This window comes from Medicago truncatula, chromosome 3, assembly GCF_003473485.1.
Source record: "Medicago truncatula cultivar Jemalong A17 chromosome 3, MtrunA17r5.0-ANR, whole genome shotgun sequence".
Taxonomy (NCBI): domain Eukaryota; kingdom Viridiplantae; phylum Streptophyta; class Magnoliopsida; order Fabales; family Fabaceae; genus Medicago; species Medicago truncatula.
Window position 1 is genome coordinate 38883782 of NC_053044.1, and position 22966 is coordinate 38906747.

The window sequence follows — 22966 nt, forward strand, 5'->3', positions numbered from 1 at the left end:
GTCTACAATACTCGTACACGAGACCTTGCTTAAGAAATCAGATTTCAGTCCGACTCCTCCTAATGTAATGTTGATATGTAGACAACATAATTTTTTGTTTTTCAATTGAAATTTCAATCTTAGTACTTCACGTCGGAGAAATACAGCTTCTTCTACTAGACACAGCACATATTGGTTATGCATACCACATTTTTTTTTTTTCTGAAACCCACACATAGAACGGTATTACGGCTTCAAACTTGTGCTTCAACATATTAAATATGTTCGTAATCTTTACTCATATGACCTACACTTATAGGATAAAAATAATAATTATTATTTTATTTTAATTAAAATAAAATAATAAATTCACTTGTCTTACTTTCATTTTCAAATATATCAAAATTAATTAATTAATTAAAAATAAATAAGAAAACATTTATTGTTTTATGTATAGGTGGGGGTTTAAAAGAAAATAATTGTAGATGTGGGGGTACCTTGTTTTATGCTATGTCACATGTGAACAAAGCTATTTTGTATTGTATTCATCTTTGGTTTAGATTTAATCTCATGTGGCACTTTTTGTGCTCTCATTTTTATATAAATAAAACCCATCTCTTTCCTTTGCAAAAAATAAATCTCTTTCCTATATAAAAAATAATGTATGATTATTTTTAAAATTACCATTACAATACAAGTTATAGTAACTAAATTTAAATTATTTTTCAAATTGATGTTATACTTTTTTTTTTTACAAGAAATTGATGTTATACTTGATAATTGACATAGTAATTATTCCCTCAAGAAAGTTGACATGGTAAATTGAACAAAATTTATGTAAAGAGTAAACTTAAAGAAATCCTGAATTTATAAAGATTAAAAATATATTTAATTCAGCTCACAATTCCTAACTGCAAATCTGCAATTGTAAGTTCTGTAACGGTTTTAGAGTTACAGACAGTTAAATCTCCCTCCATCCCTCTCTCTCTCAAGTTTGTGTTTGAAATTGGAAACTTCATTGCACTTTCACACATTTTGTTGGTTACCGTAACCCAACCCCCAGCACATTTATTTACGATATCATCATCATAATAATAACATTTAACACAACACAACAACAACCTCATTGTAATTTCTGAAACTCATTCTTCTTCTTCTTCTTCTTCTTCTTCATTGTGGATCTCGAATAAGATGGGGATTGCAGAAGAGAGAGTTGTGGCGGTTATCATGGTTGGAGGACCCACCAAAGGCACTCGATTCCGTCCATTATCATTCAACATTCCTAAACCACTCTTTCCATTAGCTGGACAACCAATGGTTCATCATCCAATCTCTGCTTGTCAAAAAGTATTCTCACTCGTTCACTCTCACATTTCATATTCATATCTATAATCTTCTGTTTTTTTTTTTTTTTTTTTTTGTTGATTTATTATTGTTTTTGTTTGTGCCAGATTCCTAATTTGGCTCGGATTTATCTCATTGGCTTCTACGAAGAACGCGAATTTGCATTATACGTCTCTTCCATCTCCAACGACCTTAAACTTCCTGTTAGGTTGGATTTCATGCCTGAATGAATTCACTTATTTGAGTTTATCTACTAACATAAATAAATAGTTTATGACATTGTTCATAAGCTGTTTTCAACTTATTTTCATAAATTCTTCAAGATAGCTTATGAAAACAGTGTATATTTGATATGAAAACCATTTCACTTTATTTACTTTTTGTTATAGAAATAGTGTTTACATAAGCGTTTATCACGATAAGTGTTTGAGACTTAAACTTCCTGTTAGGTTGGATTAGTGGCCGGTTTGGATTAACTTATTTGAGCTGACATAAATTTTATGAGACTGTTTGGGAGAACTTATAGAAACTACTTTTCATAAGTTCTCGAAGATAGTTTATACGAAAACACTTTATTTTATCTTTTATTATAGAAATAGATTATACATAAGCGTTTATCAGTGTCTGTGCAATAAACTGAAAATGTTGTTTATCCAAACCTGGCCTAATTTTTTTCTACTCTTATTTTTATGCTTCCTCTTCCTCATTTATCTTGTTCACTATGATATATTAGATACTTGAAGGAGGACAAGCCTCATGGTTCTGCCGGTGGTCTTTATAACTTCAAAGATGTCATCATGGAGGAGGATCCGGTTATTATATTATCCTCTTAATTTCTTCATATTTTATATGCTACTAGTACTGGTATGTTGATGGAGTTCTTCATATTTTGTATTGCAGTCACATATTTTCTTGCTCAATTGTGATGTTTGCTGCAGTTTTCCTCTGCCACAAATGCTGGGTAATTTCTTTTCTCGCATACGCATCTCTATGTGTTCTTCTACATGCACGTTTTGTTTCTTTGCAGAATAGTACTAATTTTCTACTTCATTGACATCTCTTAACTGTATTTATCACTGCTGATACAATTAATTCTTGATTTTCCTGTGTATGCTATGCACTTGATTACAGATGCTCACAAAAAACATGGCGGCATGGGAACAATACTTGTTGTCAAGGTTAGAAATTGGGCACATATTGTGTTTTAATAGTGACATTTTTCTGAATAGTGTCCAATTTGTGTGATCCTTTTCTCCTCATTTTGAAGGTTTCTCCGGAGTCAGCCAGCGAATTTGGGGAATTGGTGGCTGATCCTGTCACCAATGAACTCTTGCACTACACAGAGAAACCTGAAACTTTTGTATGTTTCTGTGCTTGCTTATGTTATGTCTTGAATTGCTGAACTAAAATTTGAAAATCATTTCTCTTTTCCCTGCTGCTGTTTACTGTCTTATGCTGCAAGCTTACCTGATTGCAGGTTAGTGACCTTATAAACAGTGGTGTGTATATATTTACACCAGATATCTTTACTGCCATTGAGGGTGTTTCTTCTCAGCGGAAAGACAGAGGTAACTGAAATATCGTAAACCAGAAATACGAAGTTTGTGTTTAGTTTAATAATGTGAAAATGTTCAATCTAATTTGTGCTTGATATATAAGAACTGTAGGTAACTGGAGTTTGTCCTCATGTATATTAACCAAGAATAATTTTTGGGTCATTTTGTTTTGTAGCAAACTTAAGACGTGTCTCCAGCTTTGAAGCAATGCAGCAGGACACAAGGTTTGTACACATGATAACAAAATGTTTCCTGCTTTTCCAAATTTAGCTGACCAGAACTTTCTGAAATTTTATTCTGATCATTAGTAACATCAACATGAGCAATTCATGCAATGAGCTGAAACTTAAAAGCTCTCATCAAGTATCTCAACTGTTTGAATATTTAACTATTTACCTTCTTAATCAGATCTTGATCGTTCAGATCTGCTTCTATTTATATCCATGTATGCATACACTTATTTTCTACATTTACTTTTAGTATAACATATTTTAAACTGACAAATTGTTTTAATATTGGCATTTCTCATAGTTAAGCACATCACGTATTACAAAATAAAGCATTTAAGCATGGATTTTGTACACTCATTATCACCCAAAATGATTAGTTAAAAGGCAATAAGAAAATAAGATCGGTGTTGTTGAGATGATGAGAATGCTATGATGGATGTGTTGTCACACAAGAATAGATAGTATTTGGAATAAAATCTTTAGGGAAAAAGTAGAGATAACTCCTGTTATAGAAAAGTTGATAGAATCTTGCCTTGAGTGGGTAGTACATGTGAAGAGATAACCCATATAAGCACTATTAAGGAAGGATAGAATGGTAGATAGAATGGAAGATAATACATCAGTGAGAGGTATAAGGAGACCAAGTTAAATGTTCTAAACTTAGAAATGATTCATAGTAGGACATTATAGCCCTGTTTCATAGCAGGACATTGTGTTGCTGTTTGTTTGATCTATATGTAATTGGAAAAGACTCTGGTAGTTGTTCTTTTTGTTTACACTATACAGTGTGAAAACAAGGATAGTTTATATGGTTTATTGTCATCTGATTCTGAAGAGTTCTTCTGTAGGAGTCTACCGGCGAATTATGTCAGATTGGATCAAGATATCCTCTCACCTCTCGCAGGGAAGAAACAGTTGTATATATATGAAACCATGGATTTTTGGGAACAAATCAAAACTCCTGGGTAAGCTTGAATATTATCATGTTACATATTCATCATTTCCTTCATGTGTGATTATCGTATTTATTGACTTATGCTTGCAGAATGTCCATAAAATGTTCGGCCTTGTATCTTTCGCAATTTCGCCACACATCCCCTCACCTATTAGCAAATGGAGATGGTATTAAGAAAGCCTGCATCATTGGTGATGTTTATATTCACCCATCAGCAAAGGTGCATCCGTCTGCAAAGGTTAATATTCAACTCTTTCTCTTCGACGTCTAGTTCTCTACCCCAAGGCTTTCACGGTCATCTTAATTGCTCTATTTGAGTCTTGATATGCCTAATATTTTTTACTCATAACAACTTAATGTTACTAGTTGTACTTCTGGTACATCATCAAGTAATTTATTGTGTTCTTGTTGCATTTAAAGACAAATTTTATTTCTTTAGCCACTTGATCTGTGTTATGAGAATACATTATAAATTTTTTTAATTGATGCATATCATGTAGGTTCTCCTACTGGGCCCATACCCGCGAGGACCTATTTTATCTTTTTGAGTGAGAGGTCCAAGAAAAAGAAAATCTAAATGTCTTGACATGTTATGCAACTTGACTTTTGTTGATGTGGTTGAACAGATTGGTCCTGGTGTATCAATATCTGCAAATGCTCGTATAGGAGCTGGTGCAAGGCTCATAAATTGTATAGTCCTTGATGATGTTGAAATCAAGGCAAGTCTACATATTAATTGGTTTTGAAATGCATAAAACATTTTTGGAGTTGCAATTTTAAATATCTCATCTTACAGGAGAATGCTGTTGTTCTTCATGCAATTGTTGGATGGAAATCCTCCATTGGTCGATGGGCACGTGTCCAGGCAAGTTTGGAAATTTTAATATTAAACTAAATTGTTCCACTAGCTAAAGGCTTGTTCTGTATTTCCTGTTGCTTGAGTTTTTAATATTTGCTAAGAAGCTGTCATAATGCTTTTCTGCTGCAATAAGCAAATGCTAATGCTGCATTCCCATTTCTCCTGTATGAGAAGCATCCCACTCATCTTGAGCCTGAATGAACATATACTTTTTAGAGTATAACTTGGTCCACTATAAGACATATAGCATTATACATGGTCCTAGAAGCTAGACTAGAACACTGACTTAGAGACTCAACAGACAACTATACTTGCAAAACTCAACATGCCTCAAATACGATTACCTCCGGTGGAGGGAACCTATTGAAAACCCAAAAAAAAAAACATCGGCTGATTTTGCTTTCTCTTTCAGTGATAATATGTTTAAACTTTACTATTGGCATCACCATCAGGTAATTTTAAGACTCAATTATATTTTTAGTCCTTCAAAATATGATAATTTTCGCATTTTGTTGTCCAAGATATTCTCCCATTTTGATACCTCATTTCCATACCAATGTTGAGGGTGACGTGCCCTACTATAGCGTTCATAAAAAAATTACGTGTATTGCATTTTTCATCTCCTATCTTTACATTCCTTTTATTCACAATTTGTTTGCTGAAATGTATGAACTAATTCAGGGTCGTGGAGATTACAACGCAAAGTTTGGGGTCACTATACTTGGTATGTTTCTTATTTATTTAATACCTACCTCCGTCCTTAAGTATAAGAATATCTTAAAAAAAATTAGTCGTCTTTTCTATAGGATATTCTTCAACTTTTAACTGTCTTAATTATTTCATTACTGAAATACCCATAATTATTTTATATCTTGTCTATTAGTAAACTTAACAGTATTTGTTGTTAACAAAATTAGCACAACTATAAACGTTTTTAATTCTCGAGATTTAGATAATTGAGTTTTATATACTCAGAGACGGAGGTAATACTGTTATCATGGGGAACGATAAAATAACAGAATACTAACTCTACAAATCTTGTTCTCGTGTCGTGACCAGGTGAATCTGTTGCCGTTGAGGATGAGGTAGTGGTTATTAGTAGCATTGTCCTTCCACACAAGACCTTAAATGTCGGCGTTCAGGATGAGATTCTTTTATAGAACCCGTCCTCTGCTCTTGGCTTTTTATTTTTAATGTATTTGCCTTGTGTTTAATAACTAGTTTAGAAGCCAAAAAAACGTGTATATTGTTCATGTTGTCAAATTGTTTGGACCAAAATATTTAATGTTGCATAAACACATTTGTGCTGCTATTTTAATACTTAAAAGAAATAAAGTATTTCGAATATCATGTTTCAAGTCCCAGATTGCTCCTTCAAACTCATCTGTAATGGAACTTACTTTTTTGTTGCAAAAGTTCAACATTTACAATATATCAAGAAATGAACTCAGAAAAAGATAGAAAATTCTGAAAAAGCTTTTGATTAATTTTATTTTTTTTACTCATAATGGAAGGCACAGGTTATGAACACTGGCTCTAACTAACTGTAACTACTTTCTAACTACATAGAGCTATCTAGCTAGCAACAACTTGCAAAACTAACCGCAAGCAAACTAACTGTAATTGCTGTGATGACTTACAACAGAAGCAACCACAAATAGCTCTCTTCAGTACAGCGCTCTTCTGCTGATCTACCAGCTCATACTTCAACATACAATAGGCGGCCATAATTGTTATCGCCAGGAGCCAGGAAGTATATAGAATCTAAAGAATCCTAAAACCAGTTAGACTTCAAAGATGGTTTGTTCAGAATTGAAGAGGCTAAATACAATGGTATTTGACAATGCTAGCAGCATACTTATAAATATAAGCTGATAAGCATCAAATCACAGCTTACAACCACTGAATGGGGTGTAAAGGACTTCTTAGTTCTCATGAATTTAGGTTGCAATCAGATTAATCTCAAACAAGAAAGCAACCAGGACTATAAAAATAAGTAGAAAGATTTTTTGAAGCTCAAACCATGTTCCATTTTAGACATTTGCCAAAAGTTTACCATGGATACTTTCTCATTGAACAGCAGTGAATTAGGGAGTTCTTCAACCCTCAATTATTAAACTGCATGGCCAAATGTCAAACCAATTGCTGCGCCAAAGATGAATTATTTTTCAAATACTGTGGAACTTGCATCACTCGCACGTTGATTTTCCCTTTTCCCATGAAAGACTTGATTTTAGTTCTCAAACTTGAGAAGACATTTTCGAGCCTAAAACCAGTTCATAATACGCATAATGCAGGGAATGACAACAGAAACAGAAATGGCTGTTCTCAAGAACCAAATCCAAACGTTATCACAATTTCACATGACGAAGAACACGGCCAGACCTGCTTTGCATTCTTAATATCTCATTTGCAAATTCTCGATTCCCTGTTAGAACAAGTCCATTTAACACCCGATTAAAAGTAAACTTACGCGGCAAGAAACCTCTACCAACCATCTCTATCAACAACTTCCCAGCCAACACCAAATCCTCGGATTTCTTCCTCACAAACATGGCACTAATCAGAATATTATAAGTATCCAAATTGGGCAAGCAAGTCCCATTCCCCATCTTTTCAAACAACTCCAAACCCTTTTCAAGTTCCCCTTCATCACAATAATAACGTATCACGACATTGTATGTCTGAACACTTGGCATGCACCCATTTTCCTCCATTCTCTTCATAAACTCCACACCTCTCTCGATTTCACCCGAATGACACAAGCCTCTTATAACAACATTATAAGTAGTCAAATTAGGCACACACCCTTTCCCCACCATCTCATCAAAAACCAACAAAGCATTCTGCACACTATCCTTCTTACACAAAACCTGAATTAAAGCATTATAAGTAGCAACAGAAGGAACCAAACCCTCTTTCACCATCGCATCGAAAACCCTCTTCGATCTCTTAACCTCACCAGCAACACCAAATCCGTGAACCATAGTGGTATAAGTAACCACATCAATCTCACACTTCCTCTTCTTCATCTCCAAAAAAAACTCCCAAGCTTCATTCAATTGCCCACACCTAAAATAGCCTTTCAACAATGTATTATAAGTAACCATTGTCGGATCAACCCCCCTCTCCACCATCTCCTTCAAAACCTGCAACGCCATTGGCGTTCGCTTAATCAAACACCAACCATTCGCCATTATATTATAACTAACACTATCACATTTAAACCTACCTCTAAGCGTTTTAAACAAGTTATTCGCCATTTCAACGCGCTTCGTCTTGCATAGAACATCAAGGATAGTATTGAAAGAATTCAAATCCTGATGACAACCGTGTTCGTGCATCGACAAAAACACTTTCACAGCCTTATGAGCTTTTCCACCGGTTGCATAGCGTTCAGCAAGGATTGCAAAGGTTTTGGGAGTTGGGCCGAGACGGAGGGCCCGCATACGGCCCATTAAGGCCCAAGCAGTGTTGTATTCACGTAACCGGGCGGCGATGTCGACGGCGTGTTCGAAGGAGGAGATGGAGTGGATGTAGGTTGGATGGCGGTCTAGGTGTTTGAAGAATTGCAAGGCTTTGGGACCGTGGTTCCAGAGGCGTTTGAGAATGTTGTCGACGAGAAGTGGGGTCCATTGGAAGGTGGGATTTGAAAGGGTTTGGGAGAGGGTTTTTGGATCTGATTCGAGGACGAGTTTTGCAACGGTGGCGTCGATGGGAGGTGGTGGAGATTCGGGTACGGTGGTGAGGGTTGCGAGGGGAAGACGGAATCGGGAAGTGTTTAAGTTTCGTTGAGCTGGTTTAACCAGCAACTGGTTCAACATGTTGGGGTTTTTCTCATTTTTGGGATCGAACTTTTTTTTATAATTGAAATGGACCAAAATTAGGGGTGTTCAAAATCGAACCAACCCAATAGAAAAACCGCAAACCGAACCAACCCAAACCGAAACCGCAAAAAACCGCACTTGGTTCGGATGAGTTCGGATGACTTTTAGACTGAACCGCGCGGTTCGGTTCGGTTTGCGGTTTGCATCTCAGCAATCGAACCAAACCAAACCAAACCGCAAAAATACTCAATGTTATTAAACTAAGTAAGTATTGTACTAGCCCAATACCAAAGTGAACCCAAGCCCAAGCCCAACACTATCCAGCTATGATAATGTGTTACTTTGGAATTTCAAGTTGTTCTTTTTTGGTTCTTAAATATTACTTTGGTACTGTAATGTTATTTTAGATAAATAACTTTTATTGGTATTGTAATGCTATTTTGGAACTTCAAGTTCTTTTTTTGAATAATTAAAATTGCTTGGTACTAGTTGGCAATATTAGAGTTAATGTAATTTTTTTATTTATCTCGCGATTAACCGCATCAACTGAACCAATCCAAACCGCATTGGTTTGGTTTGGTTTGGATGACTTTTTAAAAATCAACCGAACCAAACCAAACCGCATGTTTTTTTCTCTCGCGATTTGGATGATTATTATGCTTGAAACCGAACCAAACCGCACCGCGAACACCCCTAACCAAAATACTATTAAATTTTCACTTTTAATAATTTTGGTGGAAATTAGTTTAGAATAGATGGTTTCAACTTGAACTTGCAAGACTTAAAAATATTATAATTGAAATTATTAAGAGAAATATAGAGATTAATAGATTTAATTGTAATATGATAGAATATTATGACGTCGTATGATTCATATAGTTAACTTTCATTTGGTGGAATAAAGTTCGTTAATCGTTGTTTTATTTGCATGCCTCCAAGTCCAAATGCATATATTCCCCACCTTACGAAATCAATAAACCTATAATTTTGAATTTTACAAAACGTTCAAAACATCCAAAATTGAGTTTATAAGAGAGTTCTATAAACTCAGTGTAAGGAACTTTCAAAACATCAAAAATTGAGTTTATTGAAGTTATAAGAGAGTTCTATAAACTCAATTTTGAATTTTATGTGAGGTGTATTCGGGATTCGACTTCAACCTTTGCATATATCATGTGTTACTTTGCATGATTACTCATAGCTCTTTATGAGAGCGTAGTTGAATTCGAATGTAGATTGAGCTAAAATTTTCTTGTTAGACAGATGACTTGCAATTTTTTTATTTTTTGAGCTACAATCTTACAAGTTGTTCCCAAGTAGAATAAATTTGGAATACAGAACCAAGAGAATAAACTTGGAACAAAAAGGGAATAAAAATTATAACGCCTTTTAAAAGGGACTAAAAACAAAATTATAACGCCTTTTAAAATAAAACAATAATATGAGGCTATCTTCAAATCTAAGAGTATCGAAGTATATGCCGTGCAATCCAAGAGTTTACCTCTATTATATGGAACGGAATGGAAGCATTTACACGTAAGCTGCTTTGTGATTTTTCAGATTACAAAGCAACTGCAGGTTTTGTATTCTTCTGAGTACTTACGGGATTTAAATTGAAATAGCTTGGTAACAAGCTTGAACCCAAATTAGAAATTTCAACTCAGTTATATTATAACACCAGTTTTAACAAGCATGTCTGCAGCAACTTAGACAACATCACAAATTTGTAAAACTAGCCAGTTTCCCTAGAAGCCACTTTGTTGAAAACTAGCTCTTCAACCTTGGTGATCTAGGTTCGATACTGGCACACCGAACAAATTTATAAAACTACAGCAACAATTAACGCAACAAACAGGGTATTGTTATTCTCAGCCACAGCATACACGCTGTTCAGGAAGAGAGATCAAACACAAATTTGTTTCTTAAATGCATGACGATAATACTGAGTTTTAAACACAATCTATCTCGCATTCGCGTAAGAATTCAACCACTGTTATTAATCCAAAGCAACTTAGTTGCGACTTGGGTCGGTGAAGAAGCTGTTGAGGCCGGGCATAATCTCTGGTGATCTGTTGCGGGAAAACTTCCTCAACAAATGTTCTGTGTACTTCTCTCCCTCGGCAAAGTTCTCCAACACTCCTGCAGCTCGGGACTGCTTGTTCACCCTAAACCCATCAAAAGAACAAACATCCATTATACTCCTTCAAACACCAAATCCTAGCTAAAAATTAAACAACAATAGCTACATTCCTGTGTAAAACTGAGATAAAAGTTTTCATTTTCAATGGATAGCAGTTCTGTCATGACATAATTTAAATAATCTCAAGCAATTGAATATCTCCAACTTCATTTCACTCAACCCGGAAAACATATCATGGATTTAACTTGTATACACTGACAGTGTAAAACTTTTTTACAGATGCATTGAATAAAATCACACCATGATGCCACTCTTTTAAGTTATATCTCCAAATATCAGTTTAACGTGATTTGATTAGATGCATGTGTAAAACAAAATTTACACCTTCAATGAATAAAAATTAATCTATAGTATCAATTAGTGTAGCCAACAACTTCTAAATCACCGTTCAATGTCATTTGTGTAAGATTTGCTTTAATAAATTTGACAAATCAGCTTCAATCATCAGATTATTATCATAGTTAAAGATCTCCTAAAACTCACTTTTTTACGGCAGTTAATCAAATTCATTAATTTCTACCTTGTTTTTATAGTCCAGATACATCAGCTATTTAATTAATCTAAAAAAACAAAAATTGTTTAAAGGTATCTAAAATAGAATCCCATTAAATTTTGTAAATATCTACAAACAAACAAATTGTGAAAATTTAAGCAGAGACATCATATCATTTCTCAGATAGGAAAACCAAAAATAAAAAAGGAATATTCGGTATTCCATGCATGCCCCCTTGACCAATATTACTAATCGGATAATTAATTAATGGAAAGCAATTAGTAGCAATATTAATCACCAATCTGAGATAAGTCAAACTCCAAAGAAGAGAAAAATCAATAATCTCAAAGAAGAAGAAAAAAACATGAGTACCTGACTTCAGGGTTGATGCAGATGTTACGAACAAGTGAAAAGGCACAGATCCCAACAGCAGCTCCAACCGCAGCAAACAGAGGGTATACCTAAAACAAACAAACAAACAATCAAAGGTGGTGAAACCCTAACTCTCTTTTTACGAAATTCGAAGTAGTAAATGGACGAATACAGATCGAAAAGGACTCACCTCGGGTCTGATCCAGCGATTGGTGGCCATGGATAGCAGTTGAAGAATATAACAAAAACAAAGGGGGGAGAAGATGTTGCAATGGAATGTGGAGGAGTGATAAGCAAGAGCTTGTTTATTCTTACAAATGGAAATTAAATATTGTTAAATCCGCATAGATGCAATGTCATTGGTCATTGGTGACTTACAACTTGCTTACTTGTCCGTATGGGATAGTGTGATACCCGGTCACTCAGCCCAATGTATTTGCAAACTGTCAACTCACTCCAACACTCCACTTCTTATTCTGTCGTTTTCACATAATTTTTAAAATTATCCCTCATTATTGACATAAAAGAGTTGAATTAAAAAAATTGAAAGAAGATAAGCTAATAAATAGTGGGTATAATAAAAAATAAACATTAACGTGTATTCATATTGTAAAATGACATATAAAAAACTGAATTTTTTTTTAATTGATATATAATAAAACACGAGAAGGAGTAATAGTGTTACAACCACCAAAAATAAAAAAAGTGTTACTCTTTATCAACGGAAACAAAGAAATATTAATTGTAAGAAAAAAAATTGATTACAAGCGGTGGTAAGGAAGTGTAGGTGTAAAATCTTTTCTCCAACAAATGAATTCAAAGGCTGTATTTGATAACACAAAAAAGCTAGCTTATAGTTTGTTGGATTAGTTTATAAACTCGTTAGATGAAAACGTGACGTATTTGATAACAAACTTTTTTCATGAGCTTATAGCGTTTTTTGAAAAGTTATTTCAAGTAGTTTTTTATATTTTCTTCCAACTTTAACCCTATTAATTTAAATTAATTATTTTTTTAATTAAACAACTACCCATGTTCATCTTTATAACCGCCCCATTTTTCCCTTAAAAAAAATGGCACGTAGTTTTTTTAAGAAGAACTTTATATACATACATATATATATATATATATATATATATATATATATATATATATATATATATATATATATATATATGTATGTATGTATGTATTTTTTTTAAGAAAATGCTTTATATTTTGCTATAACTAACCTGTCGTACACCACACAAAAAAATAACTAGCCTATTTTTTTTTAAAGGAAAAAATAACTAGTCTTTTGTACGTTGTAAAATTTTATATATTCTAACTCACTTTTTGTTTCCACCTTTTTCTTAATTTTGGGATACATAAAGCAGAGATCAAAATTGTCGGTGATTTTTTTTTTAGGATTAAAGGTCGAAGAATTTTTTTATGGAGACTAAGACCAAAAGTTTGAATATTTATAGGGACCAAAAACATATTTAACTATAATTAAAATATTAAAAAATAAATACATTACAAAAAAATGTGTGTCTATATGTATATTAAAAAAAAAAAAATGTCCCTTTATGTCATTTTATACTTATCAGCCACTTCAACAGCTAATTTTACCAAACACATTATTTTTAATAAGCAAGCTTTTCAGCTATAAACTATCAACTATCAGTCATCAGCTATCAGCTAGCTTTTCAGCTATCAGCTAACTTATAGCTTATTTTTATCAAACAGAGCCGAAATATCTAAATAAATATTTAGGTCGGTTTATTTTTATTTAGGTATTAGAACCATTTATTTTTCTTTGGCCTCAAAAGTCTGTTATTAACTTGTTTTCAGCTACTATAGGTCGAAATTCGAGCAATGAAACTTGAGTTGATCATATTAAGACCGATTTATGTTGGTCGTCTCATGAATAAAGTTATTATCCTACTGATTGTTACGCTCGAACTCTAAGATAGGATTTAGACTTTTGAGTAACTTGTCGTCAGTGTTCAAAATCTCAGCATTTGCTCATTTGTGGAAGGATTCATCTACTTCTACATGCTCAACATACTCTACTTCATCCCAAAGAATCAATGACGGATGCATTGCAGTATGTAGATGGAATAACACCAATAATGTGTATCAATTCTCTAACTTATTTTTTTTCTTTGAGTTGTATGTTTCATAAACAATTTACTAACTTAAATTGAAAATTTTATGATTTTTTATATTAATACTCATAGAATACTATGTGTGCAACAAACAACAAAATAATGATATTATATTGGTTCATGATTGGTTACTAGTTTGGCGACCCCCGTAATAGATCATGGTTGCATAGGATCTCCAAGGTATTATTGTTGCATAGGAATTGTACTCCAAATTGCGATCAATTATGTACACAAAAAGGATATAAATTAAAAAGGTGGACTGTGTTTGCATGTACTTATTACTGAAAAATGTTGTTGTTTTGAAAACTGAATTATATTATATCACTTCAATTGCTAAAATAAAAGTTGAAGTTTAAATCTACTTTGCTTGCAAATTGTTGGAGTTTTGTGAAAAACATACATTCTCTTATGTTACAAATTAGGACTTAACTAGTATATAAGCTCATGCATTACACAAAATATAACAGTGATTACACAAATTTGAAAATAAAAATGTATTTTAATAATTTCGAAGATCACTATGTAACAATGTAACTATCTCACGCAAAAAATAAACATAGTGCTAGAAAAATTGACAACATGACTCTCAACAGAAGAAAATAACATGTGTACTATTTCTCATCTTGCATTTGAGACGTAGTCCAACAGCAATTAAAAACATATGCTAATAAGCGCCCTTAAATTATCCTGACCCCACTTTTGTGATGATTTGTACAGGTGGCACATGATGACTGAACCCATTTATTAGAAAAATAGTCCCTGCAAAATCTTTTGATTTTTAAAAAGGTTCTTGCAAAATATTTTACTTTTGAAAACAGTCCCTCCAAAAACAAAATATTTTGCAGGGATCAAAAACAACAAATTTTTTTACAGGGACTAAAACAAAAACAAGACATATTTGCAGGGATCAAAACCATATTTTAGCCTATTTATTAACTAAGATAGACACAAGAAGTTAATAACAATAACGGATCTTGCATCGTTCTTTGGACATTGAAACATACAATGAGGGACAGGTAAAGATATAAGTAAAATATGAAGATTATACAATCGATCAAGGAAAGATATTAGATGATTAGTTAACGAAACTTAATTCCAACAATATTATCTTTATATTCTTATTTCCTTATTTAATTGCAAAGACCAATAAATGTATAAACAATCTGTTTTATAAACTTAAAACAATTTCAATTGTTAAAAGGTATCGATATCATACAAGTTCATATGGATACAATAACTCATACTACTTATTTTTCCGATATCTTCACACAACTTTCTAGCGACCTGGTGGTCTTAGAGATCTTTTAACCCAACCATCGTGTTAAGCATGAAAGGTCACACCGCTAGAAGTACACTCATGATACTTAACATGCAACATTACTAGGTTAGGGCATAAGTAACTCTTAATCTAAGAAGGGGCTGAATTGTGGCATATGACAAGAATCCTAGATAGATCTTTGCCCCTCAAAAATTTATGTTCGTATTAAGCAGCTTTTCTTCTTCCCATCTACTTTCGGTATTTAGGGACGTAACTTATATCAAACAAATAGTTCCATTCTCGTCTCCTTTTAGTCTTAGAGAATTTGCCATTAAAGATAAAATTAGCTAAACTTTTACTTTAAAGATCAATATTAAAATAGTTTGTTTAAAGTAATCTTAAAGGTTGTAACAAATTTAACTAGCAAATATAACTATTACCAAATCATTCTTTAACCACAGAAGTCGTATAGCTCACAATGAGCTTAAACATGAAAATAGAAATGGATAAGATTATAGATAAAAACATAATTGCATAAATAAATAAAAACAATTAGGTTGTTTACGAAAGGTAAGTCGCAGTCATTTGAGGACGAAAGTGAGTTCTCTACTCTAATGGCTCTAAAACCCTAAGACTTAGATACGATGCTTTATAGGTGAAATGGATGAAGTTATCATATGAAAGAAAAGTAATTTGAATCTCTAAAGATGGTAGCTAAGGTTGATTGGAGGATGATCTCTCATATCTTTATTATATTCAGCGCAACATAACACACTGTAACGCCCCGGATTTTGATTCAAGACATTAATAAAAGTTATTCATTTCTTATGAAAATATGAGACTATATTTTGTTTTTCGAAACTATTTGAACGAAACTAATAGAAAGTAGACTATTAAAAATAGATTGATAGGAAAATTACTATTTATACTTCATTATTTTCTTACAAAGAAAATAATACACTTCAAAAATATACTCTTCAATTACATATACAATTTAATAAATCCATTTTTGTCCCCGCGTATGCTTCAATCAAACATCAACTTCATATTATCATTCTTTGGTACCTACAACAATTTATTTCATGTAAGGGTCAATTTCCTTATCCAAATTAGGACATGCCAAACTGAAGGTAAATGTCATAAAACAAATTATAGAACATTTTATCCTAAAAAGAAATTAAATAAAAACTTAAATATTAAATTCTTTTAACACAAATGAATGCTTTTTATGCATGAAAATGCAGACTCATGATCCGGAAAAATTCAGCCACGGAGGCACAATTCAGCCACGGAGGCAAAGTTCAGCCACAAAGGCACAATTCAATCACGAAGGCAAAGTTCAGCCACGGAGGCACCTAGCATGCATACTACATGATGCATGTCTCAAAAATATGATACATATCTTCAAAACTAACTAACAATAATTTATTGCACTAGAGTACTTGAATCAAAACTAACACATTATTCCATTTCACAATCAATCACACACATAAATCACATAACCTCTTAATCATAGTCAATCACACACATACATCAAAGAACAACTCAAACACAATGCATAACATTATCTTTTTAATGGTTAAATATTCTAATATTTGTTTCATAACATAAACTTATTCCTAGCACGAATGTATGGGGAAAAAGCCCTTACCTTGGGTGCTTTCCTTTCTAGAGTTGAACTTTGACACGAACTCTAATAGTATATATAACAGGAGTTTGCAGGGGATTGAATCAAAATCTTTAGACCTTACTAAATGAGTTGAACTTTACCTTATTTATGTGCTGGCTTATTTTAAATTCGTCTTTTATAAATTTGTTTTTACTACCTAGTGTTTTTATTTAACCAAGGAGCTCGACCCTAATCTTTTTAGACTTTCTAGTTTCGAGGACGAAACTATTTTAAGGGGTAATAATGTAACGCCCCAATATTTTATATATTTCTTTCTTTGTAATTTTGTTTATTTATTATCTTATAGATATTTATAAAAAGAATATTTTTGTGTTCAGGTTGATAAGTTATATTCATTAACCGATTAGTGATATCTTTTATTCTATATTGGTTACCTGTAACTTGCAAATACACCTTTATTATTGTTTTCCTCTTACTACATGCCTAAACTATTGTTTGCTGATCCTAATCACCTACCTCACATTTCATCCTTTGATTTACATTGGAGGTCTTGCAAATGAAATGAGTGTTGACGAAATTGATTTCTCTAACTGATGTATGTCACTTATTAGGATCTCTTAATTACCAATCCTTTATTTATGCAAACTCAATAAAGTCGTGTAGCCAAATCAATCCCTACCTCCCATTTTAATTTATGGGTACCTTTGACTAGGATAATCTTTTAATACTGATTTTATTTCCATCAATTCCACCTTAATTCTAATTAAATTTTGTAACGTGCCTTTGACTTTGCATTTGTCTCACATAAATGGTGTTTTACCACTTTAATTTGTTTTTAACTCCACCATATTTTCTTATGTGTGTCATAGATTTATTCTTACCCAATCCTTACGGCTGTCTCATTACTTTTAAATTCACCTTGCCTATGTCTAGTATGGAGACCTCAATAATAGATTTTGGTTGCATAGGATCTCCAAGATATTATTGTTGCAAAGAGGCTTGTACTCCAGACTGTTATCAAGCCTGTACACAAAAAGGATATAAAAAAGGTGGAATTTGTTTGGATATAGTTACTAATCTATGTTGTTGTTATGAGAAATAAGTTATATTGTATCGCTTCAATTGCTAAAATAACAGATGAAGTTTTAAATCTACTTAACTTGTAAATTATAGGAGTTTTGTGAAAAGACACACATTCTCTTATTTTACGAATTAGGACTTAACTAGCGCAGGAGATCATGCATTACATGAAGTATAATAATATTACAAATATTTGAAAATAAAAATGTATTTTAAATAATACAGAAGATCACTTTGTAACAATATAAGTATTTCATACAAAAATAAATGTGATGCTAGAAATATTGACAACATGACTCTCAACATAAGAAAACAATACATGTACGATTGTAGTCATGCATTTGAGACGCGGTCCAACAGCGATAAAAAAAAATCATATGCTAAAAAGCACCCTTAAACAAATTATTTTGAGAGAAAACTCAACGAAATTGTTAAATTCTGTTGATTGGATGTATATACAAAATAATATCAAAAGATTTTGACAAATATGTCAACAAAGGTGTTTGACTTGGTATGAAATATCATAAATATGGTTAGCCTTGATCTCATATACACAGAGTTTAGATGATATCCTAATTGCAAACAAAATTACGAAGGAGGCCAACTGAAAGAAAAAATAACTTTAATTCTTTAAAGTGGACTTGAAAAAGGCACATGACTCATCTACTAGCATTTTATTTATATTGCCATTGATAAGATGATCTTGCAAGAGAATTGGATGATATAGATATAAAAGATGAAGTTTAAATCTACTTTACTTGCAAATTGTAGGAGTTTTGTGAAAAACATACATTCTCTTATGTTATAAATTAGGACTTAACTAGTATATGAGCTCATGCATTATGATGACAGTCTGTCATTTCAACATTTTTAGAGTCTTTTTATGATATTTTTGAGTTCACAAGCAAACTTAAGCAGCAAGAAAACAAAGAAAAATAGAAGATTTTGAAGAAAGCAAAATCGTGTCACGATTGTCGAAAACGTGTCACGATTTGGAACACAGGATGAGGTTCATTCGACATTGGTTAAAATGTGTCACGATGGCTATTTCGTGACACGATTTTAGGAACATGTGGCACAAGGAAAGAAACAAAAGCAAGATAAAATATGATTGATACAAAAGAGTCACATAAAATAAGAAATGGAGGTGTGTATAGAAATATGATCTATGCATAATTAAATGGAAAATTGGGCTTTGACAAAAGGAAAGTTGTTGACCTAAAAGCAAGAATAAAAGGCAGTGCACACTACATGAAGAAATCACGTTTTGGCACAGGAGAATAGCCATCACGCCGAGAGATCTTTAGATCACGTTTCGGGGCGAAGAAGAAAAGGAGCAGGCACGGATTACGAGAACGAGATTTTGGAAAAGAAAGCTCACGAACCACTGTTAAAGAATTGAGGAACAACATGGTCATGGTTAATTTTATTTTCACGCTCTTTATTTGTATCTCTATGTCTAGCTAATTTCCTTTGATTAGGTCTGAGATGATTCTTTGTAACCTAATTGAAACATGTTGCTGTGAAACTCTATTTATTGTGAATGACAATCTAGTTTTTATTCAATTCAATTGTTCTTAATGCTTTTTATATCCTGATCAAATATAAACATGATTTAGTGAGAACGAATGACTACTGACCCTAGCTTTCGACTTATACCTAATTGAATTGTTCTAATAAACATGGTTAGTCTGGATAATCGTTTGTTAGTGATATTAGGTTAACGTGCTTAAAACCTTCAAAGAATATTAGCTTACCTAAGGAATTAGGGACTGTAATCTGAGAAGAGGGTCCTAACTCAAGGGATTGATTAGGACTATTTTGTTAACTATCGTGGAACTAGAAAATCATTCATAAGAATAGGTGCAGTATACCAATTAGAGGAACATTGATGACTCGAAAGACCTAGTCTCATCTCTCCATATATATTTTCCAAAACTATCCTTATTTTCTATTTATTTAATTTTATGCAATCAAATCAAATCTACAAACAAAATAATTTACACATCCTAAATATTTACTTTATTGCTAAATTGAGATTAACACAGTCCTCGTGGGAACGATATTTTTACTACTTCGATAGTATTTAGTACACTTGCTAAAATATCTATCACATTACACGAAATATAACAGTGATTACAAAAATTTGAAAATAAAAATGTATTTTAAATAACTTTCAAGATCTCTATGTAACAATGTAAGTATCTCAAAAAAAATAATAAACATGATGCTAGAAAACTTGATAACATGACTCTCAACACAAGAAAATAACACATGTATGATATTTCGTCGTGCATTTGAGACGTAGTCCAATACCAATAAAAAAACATATGCTAACAAGCTCCCTTAAACTATTACTTTAAGATGAAATTCAATAAAAGTATTAAAGATTTTGACAAATAGGTTAACAAAGGTGATTGATTTGGTATGAAATATCAAAATGCAGTTAGCCTTAATCTCATGCACACAAATCTTAGATGATATCCTAAATGTAAACGAATTTACGGAGGAGGTCAACCGAGAGAAAAATAACTTTTATTGTTTAAAGTGGAATTTGAAGAGGCACATGCCTCATTTACTAGCATTAAGATGAGATTGCAAGATAAGTGAATGATATGAATGTAAAAATGTTTAAAGAAATCATTTATTTTAATTCTATTGAATGATAGCTCTACAAGACGAGAGAATCCCTTGTCCCTTTTTTTTTATTCTCTATTGTAGCTAAATGCTTCAATTTAGAAAAATGAAAAGGTGAAATAATATATGTCAAATAGAGAAGAGAAAAAAAAAAGTAAATTTCAACAAAGTTGACTATCTTCTAAGGGAACATATTATCTAGTGTTTTTCCTCTCATGTGTTATAAGTCTCACGATTAAACTTTTTTACTCCCCTTTATATATTAAAAATCATTTCAAATTTTTATATTCAACGGTAAGATTGACGGCACATAAAAAAATATTTTTTAAGAAGATCCATTCTCATAGTTTAGATTGGAAAAAAATGGTAACATGTTGGATACTAATTTTTGGATTGATTGTGAAGTGACATAGGATTCTTAAAATAGCTTTAGCAACATATTTAGGTCGCCTCAATGCGAAGTTAAAATATTTTGGGAGGTTAGAATGACGGATAGTGGTGTGAGTGTATCGATGATGAGTTTGAGTGGGGTTTAAATCCGGAAGGAAAGTCCTTAAATCAATGTTAATATTATGTGACTTGTAAGATTAACTAGACTAAATTAATGGTCGTCTCAACAATGAGTCAATGACGACGCACACATGGTAATTAGTGTTGAGTATTATCGTTCGTGAATCGACTCAACAATGTTCTATATATTTGTTCATTATAGTTCGAAGGGAATGATCTTGTTAGACACTACTTTGATGAGACTTGTTCATGCTATTATGCCAAATTTGATGAAAATTTATATTCTCCCATCCAAAATTGCTCATTTCCATACAAACTGATGAAAATACCCCCATATAACTTACGTCACGTGGGTATGATACAACTTGCGTGAGTTAAATCACTCTAGATTACAACCTGAGTGAGTTAACTCACTCTGAAAGTACCGAGTGTGTAATAAGTCACACATGAGTACTTTTGACTTTTTCAGTTGGGAGTGAGCAAAACTCAATGGAAGAAGAGCAATTTTCAAATTTGATTCATCCCATGATGTACGAAGAAATTAGTTTAACTCATCCATAATCTCTTTTGTTTTTAATTATGTTGCCGCATTTATTACTGTAATTGTATTGAATTGTTGTGTTATGTTGTTGAATTTATATTTAGTTTTAGGCAAATGTTAACATGTACCATAAGGGCATATGTTAAAGAATTTAAAATAATTGTTTAAAAGTTGTGCATTCAACTTTTTAAAGTCTAAGTTTTTTTCTTTTCTATGAAAAATTTCTAGTTGTGGATTCCTTACCTTGTGCCATAAGGACAGAAGATAACAAGACCCTTGAAAATTGAGTTTTTCTATCATGTGCAAATTTACACATGTTAAGAAGTTCAAAATAGTAACTTTATATTGGAAGTTGTATATTTTGTATTTAATATATAACTTTTGAACAAATAATTGTTGTTTTTCAATAGAGGAACGCTAACAACACACATTTTAACACACTATCTTTGTTTCTCTAAAAAAGCACACTCTCATTGATTGATTAAAATTCACATGGGTCTCACCAAATTGTGCTGGACCCATATAATTTTGGTGTGACCTATGCGAATTTTAACAAATAAAAAAGTATATGTTGAAAAGTGTGTGTTAAAATGTGTGTTGTTAGCATTACTCTTTTGAATACAAACTTACTATTTTTAGTTGTTTTAACATGTGCAATAATGCACATGTTAGATAAACTCATTTATTTTTTTTTAAAAATGATTTGAGATTAGTAGTAGTTTATTAATCGACTAACATGTGTTCTCAACCATCTTGAGTTGGCCTAGTGGTATTGGTTTGGGATCTGAGAGTGTGCCCATCCTCAAGGGCTCATGTTCGATTCTTTCTAGTGCCAATTTGGATGAGCTGGTTTTGCTTCTTTAAAAAAAAAAAAGGCAAAATTACACTTCTAGTGCCATCCTCAAGGGCTCATGAATTTTAAGCTTGAAAATGTATATGAAAATGGACAGAAAGGACCAAATTGAAATGAAAAAAAGATAAAAGACCAAACTGTTACCTGAAATTAAGTTAAGGGACTAAAAATGTAATTTTGCCAAAAAAAAAACTAACATGTGTTCTCCTCCAATGATGGTTAAGGTGACGTGTTATTTGCTGAGCTTTTAGCAATTTATCATGGTATCACTCTTTTGCTTCAACATGGGCATTCAAGAGCAATCATAGAATTAGATAGTTTAGAGGCTATTCAGGTGTTGACTCGAAGAAATGAGTTAGAGTTTCATGAATACAATTCGTTACTGCTCAGAATTACCAGTTTGATCGACCATTCACTAAATTTGATCTTGCATCATATATTTCAAGAAGCTAACAAAATACAAAAGTTCTTTTGTTATGGGTGTCAATACAT

The 22966-nt window shown here is 32.5% G+C and overlaps 3 protein-coding genes across 3 annotated transcripts; 1 reads left to right on the top strand and 2 right to left on the bottom strand.

The window, feature by feature from the left end:
- The first annotated feature begins 898 nt into the window (after positions 1 to 898).
- LOC25489573 (mannose-1-phosphate guanyltransferase alpha) lies at positions 899 to 6284 on the top strand. Its single transcript, XM_013605599.3, has 14 exons — positions 899 to 1326; positions 1431 to 1531; positions 2057 to 2135; positions 2224 to 2284; positions 2455 to 2501; positions 2591 to 2683; positions 2801 to 2891; positions 3055 to 3103; positions 3958 to 4074; positions 4155 to 4302; positions 4691 to 4783; positions 4861 to 4929; positions 5605 to 5647; positions 5983 to 6284. Exons 1-14 carry the CDS (start codon positions 1171 to 1173, stop codon positions 6081 to 6083), a joined length of 1248 nt encoding a protein of 415 aa, XP_013461053.1. The 5' UTR covers positions 899 to 1170; the 3' UTR covers positions 6084 to 6284.
- A 95-nt stretch (positions 6285 to 6379) lies between these two features.
- On the bottom strand, positions 6380 to 8779 carry LOC25489574 (pentatricopeptide repeat-containing protein At1g74900, mitochondrial). Its single transcript, XM_013605601.3, has one exon. It carries the CDS (start codon positions 8745 to 8747, stop codon positions 7275 to 7277), a length of 1473 nt encoding a protein of 490 aa, XP_013461055.1. The 5' UTR covers positions 8748 to 8779; the 3' UTR covers positions 6380 to 7274.
- Positions 8780 to 10385: 1606 nt separating this feature from the next.
- Positions 10386 to 12206, bottom strand: LOC25489575 (uncharacterized). Its single transcript, XM_013605602.2, has 3 exons — positions 12006 to 12206; positions 11816 to 11904; positions 10386 to 10915 (listed from the first exon to the last, which is right to left on the bottom strand). The coding sequence occupies exons 1-3, from the start codon at positions 12033 to 12035 to the stop codon at positions 10762 to 10764; spliced, it is 273 nt and encodes a 90-aa protein (XP_013461056.1). The 5' UTR covers positions 12036 to 12206; the 3' UTR covers positions 10386 to 10761.
- Positions 12207 to 22966: the final 10760 nt, after the last annotated feature.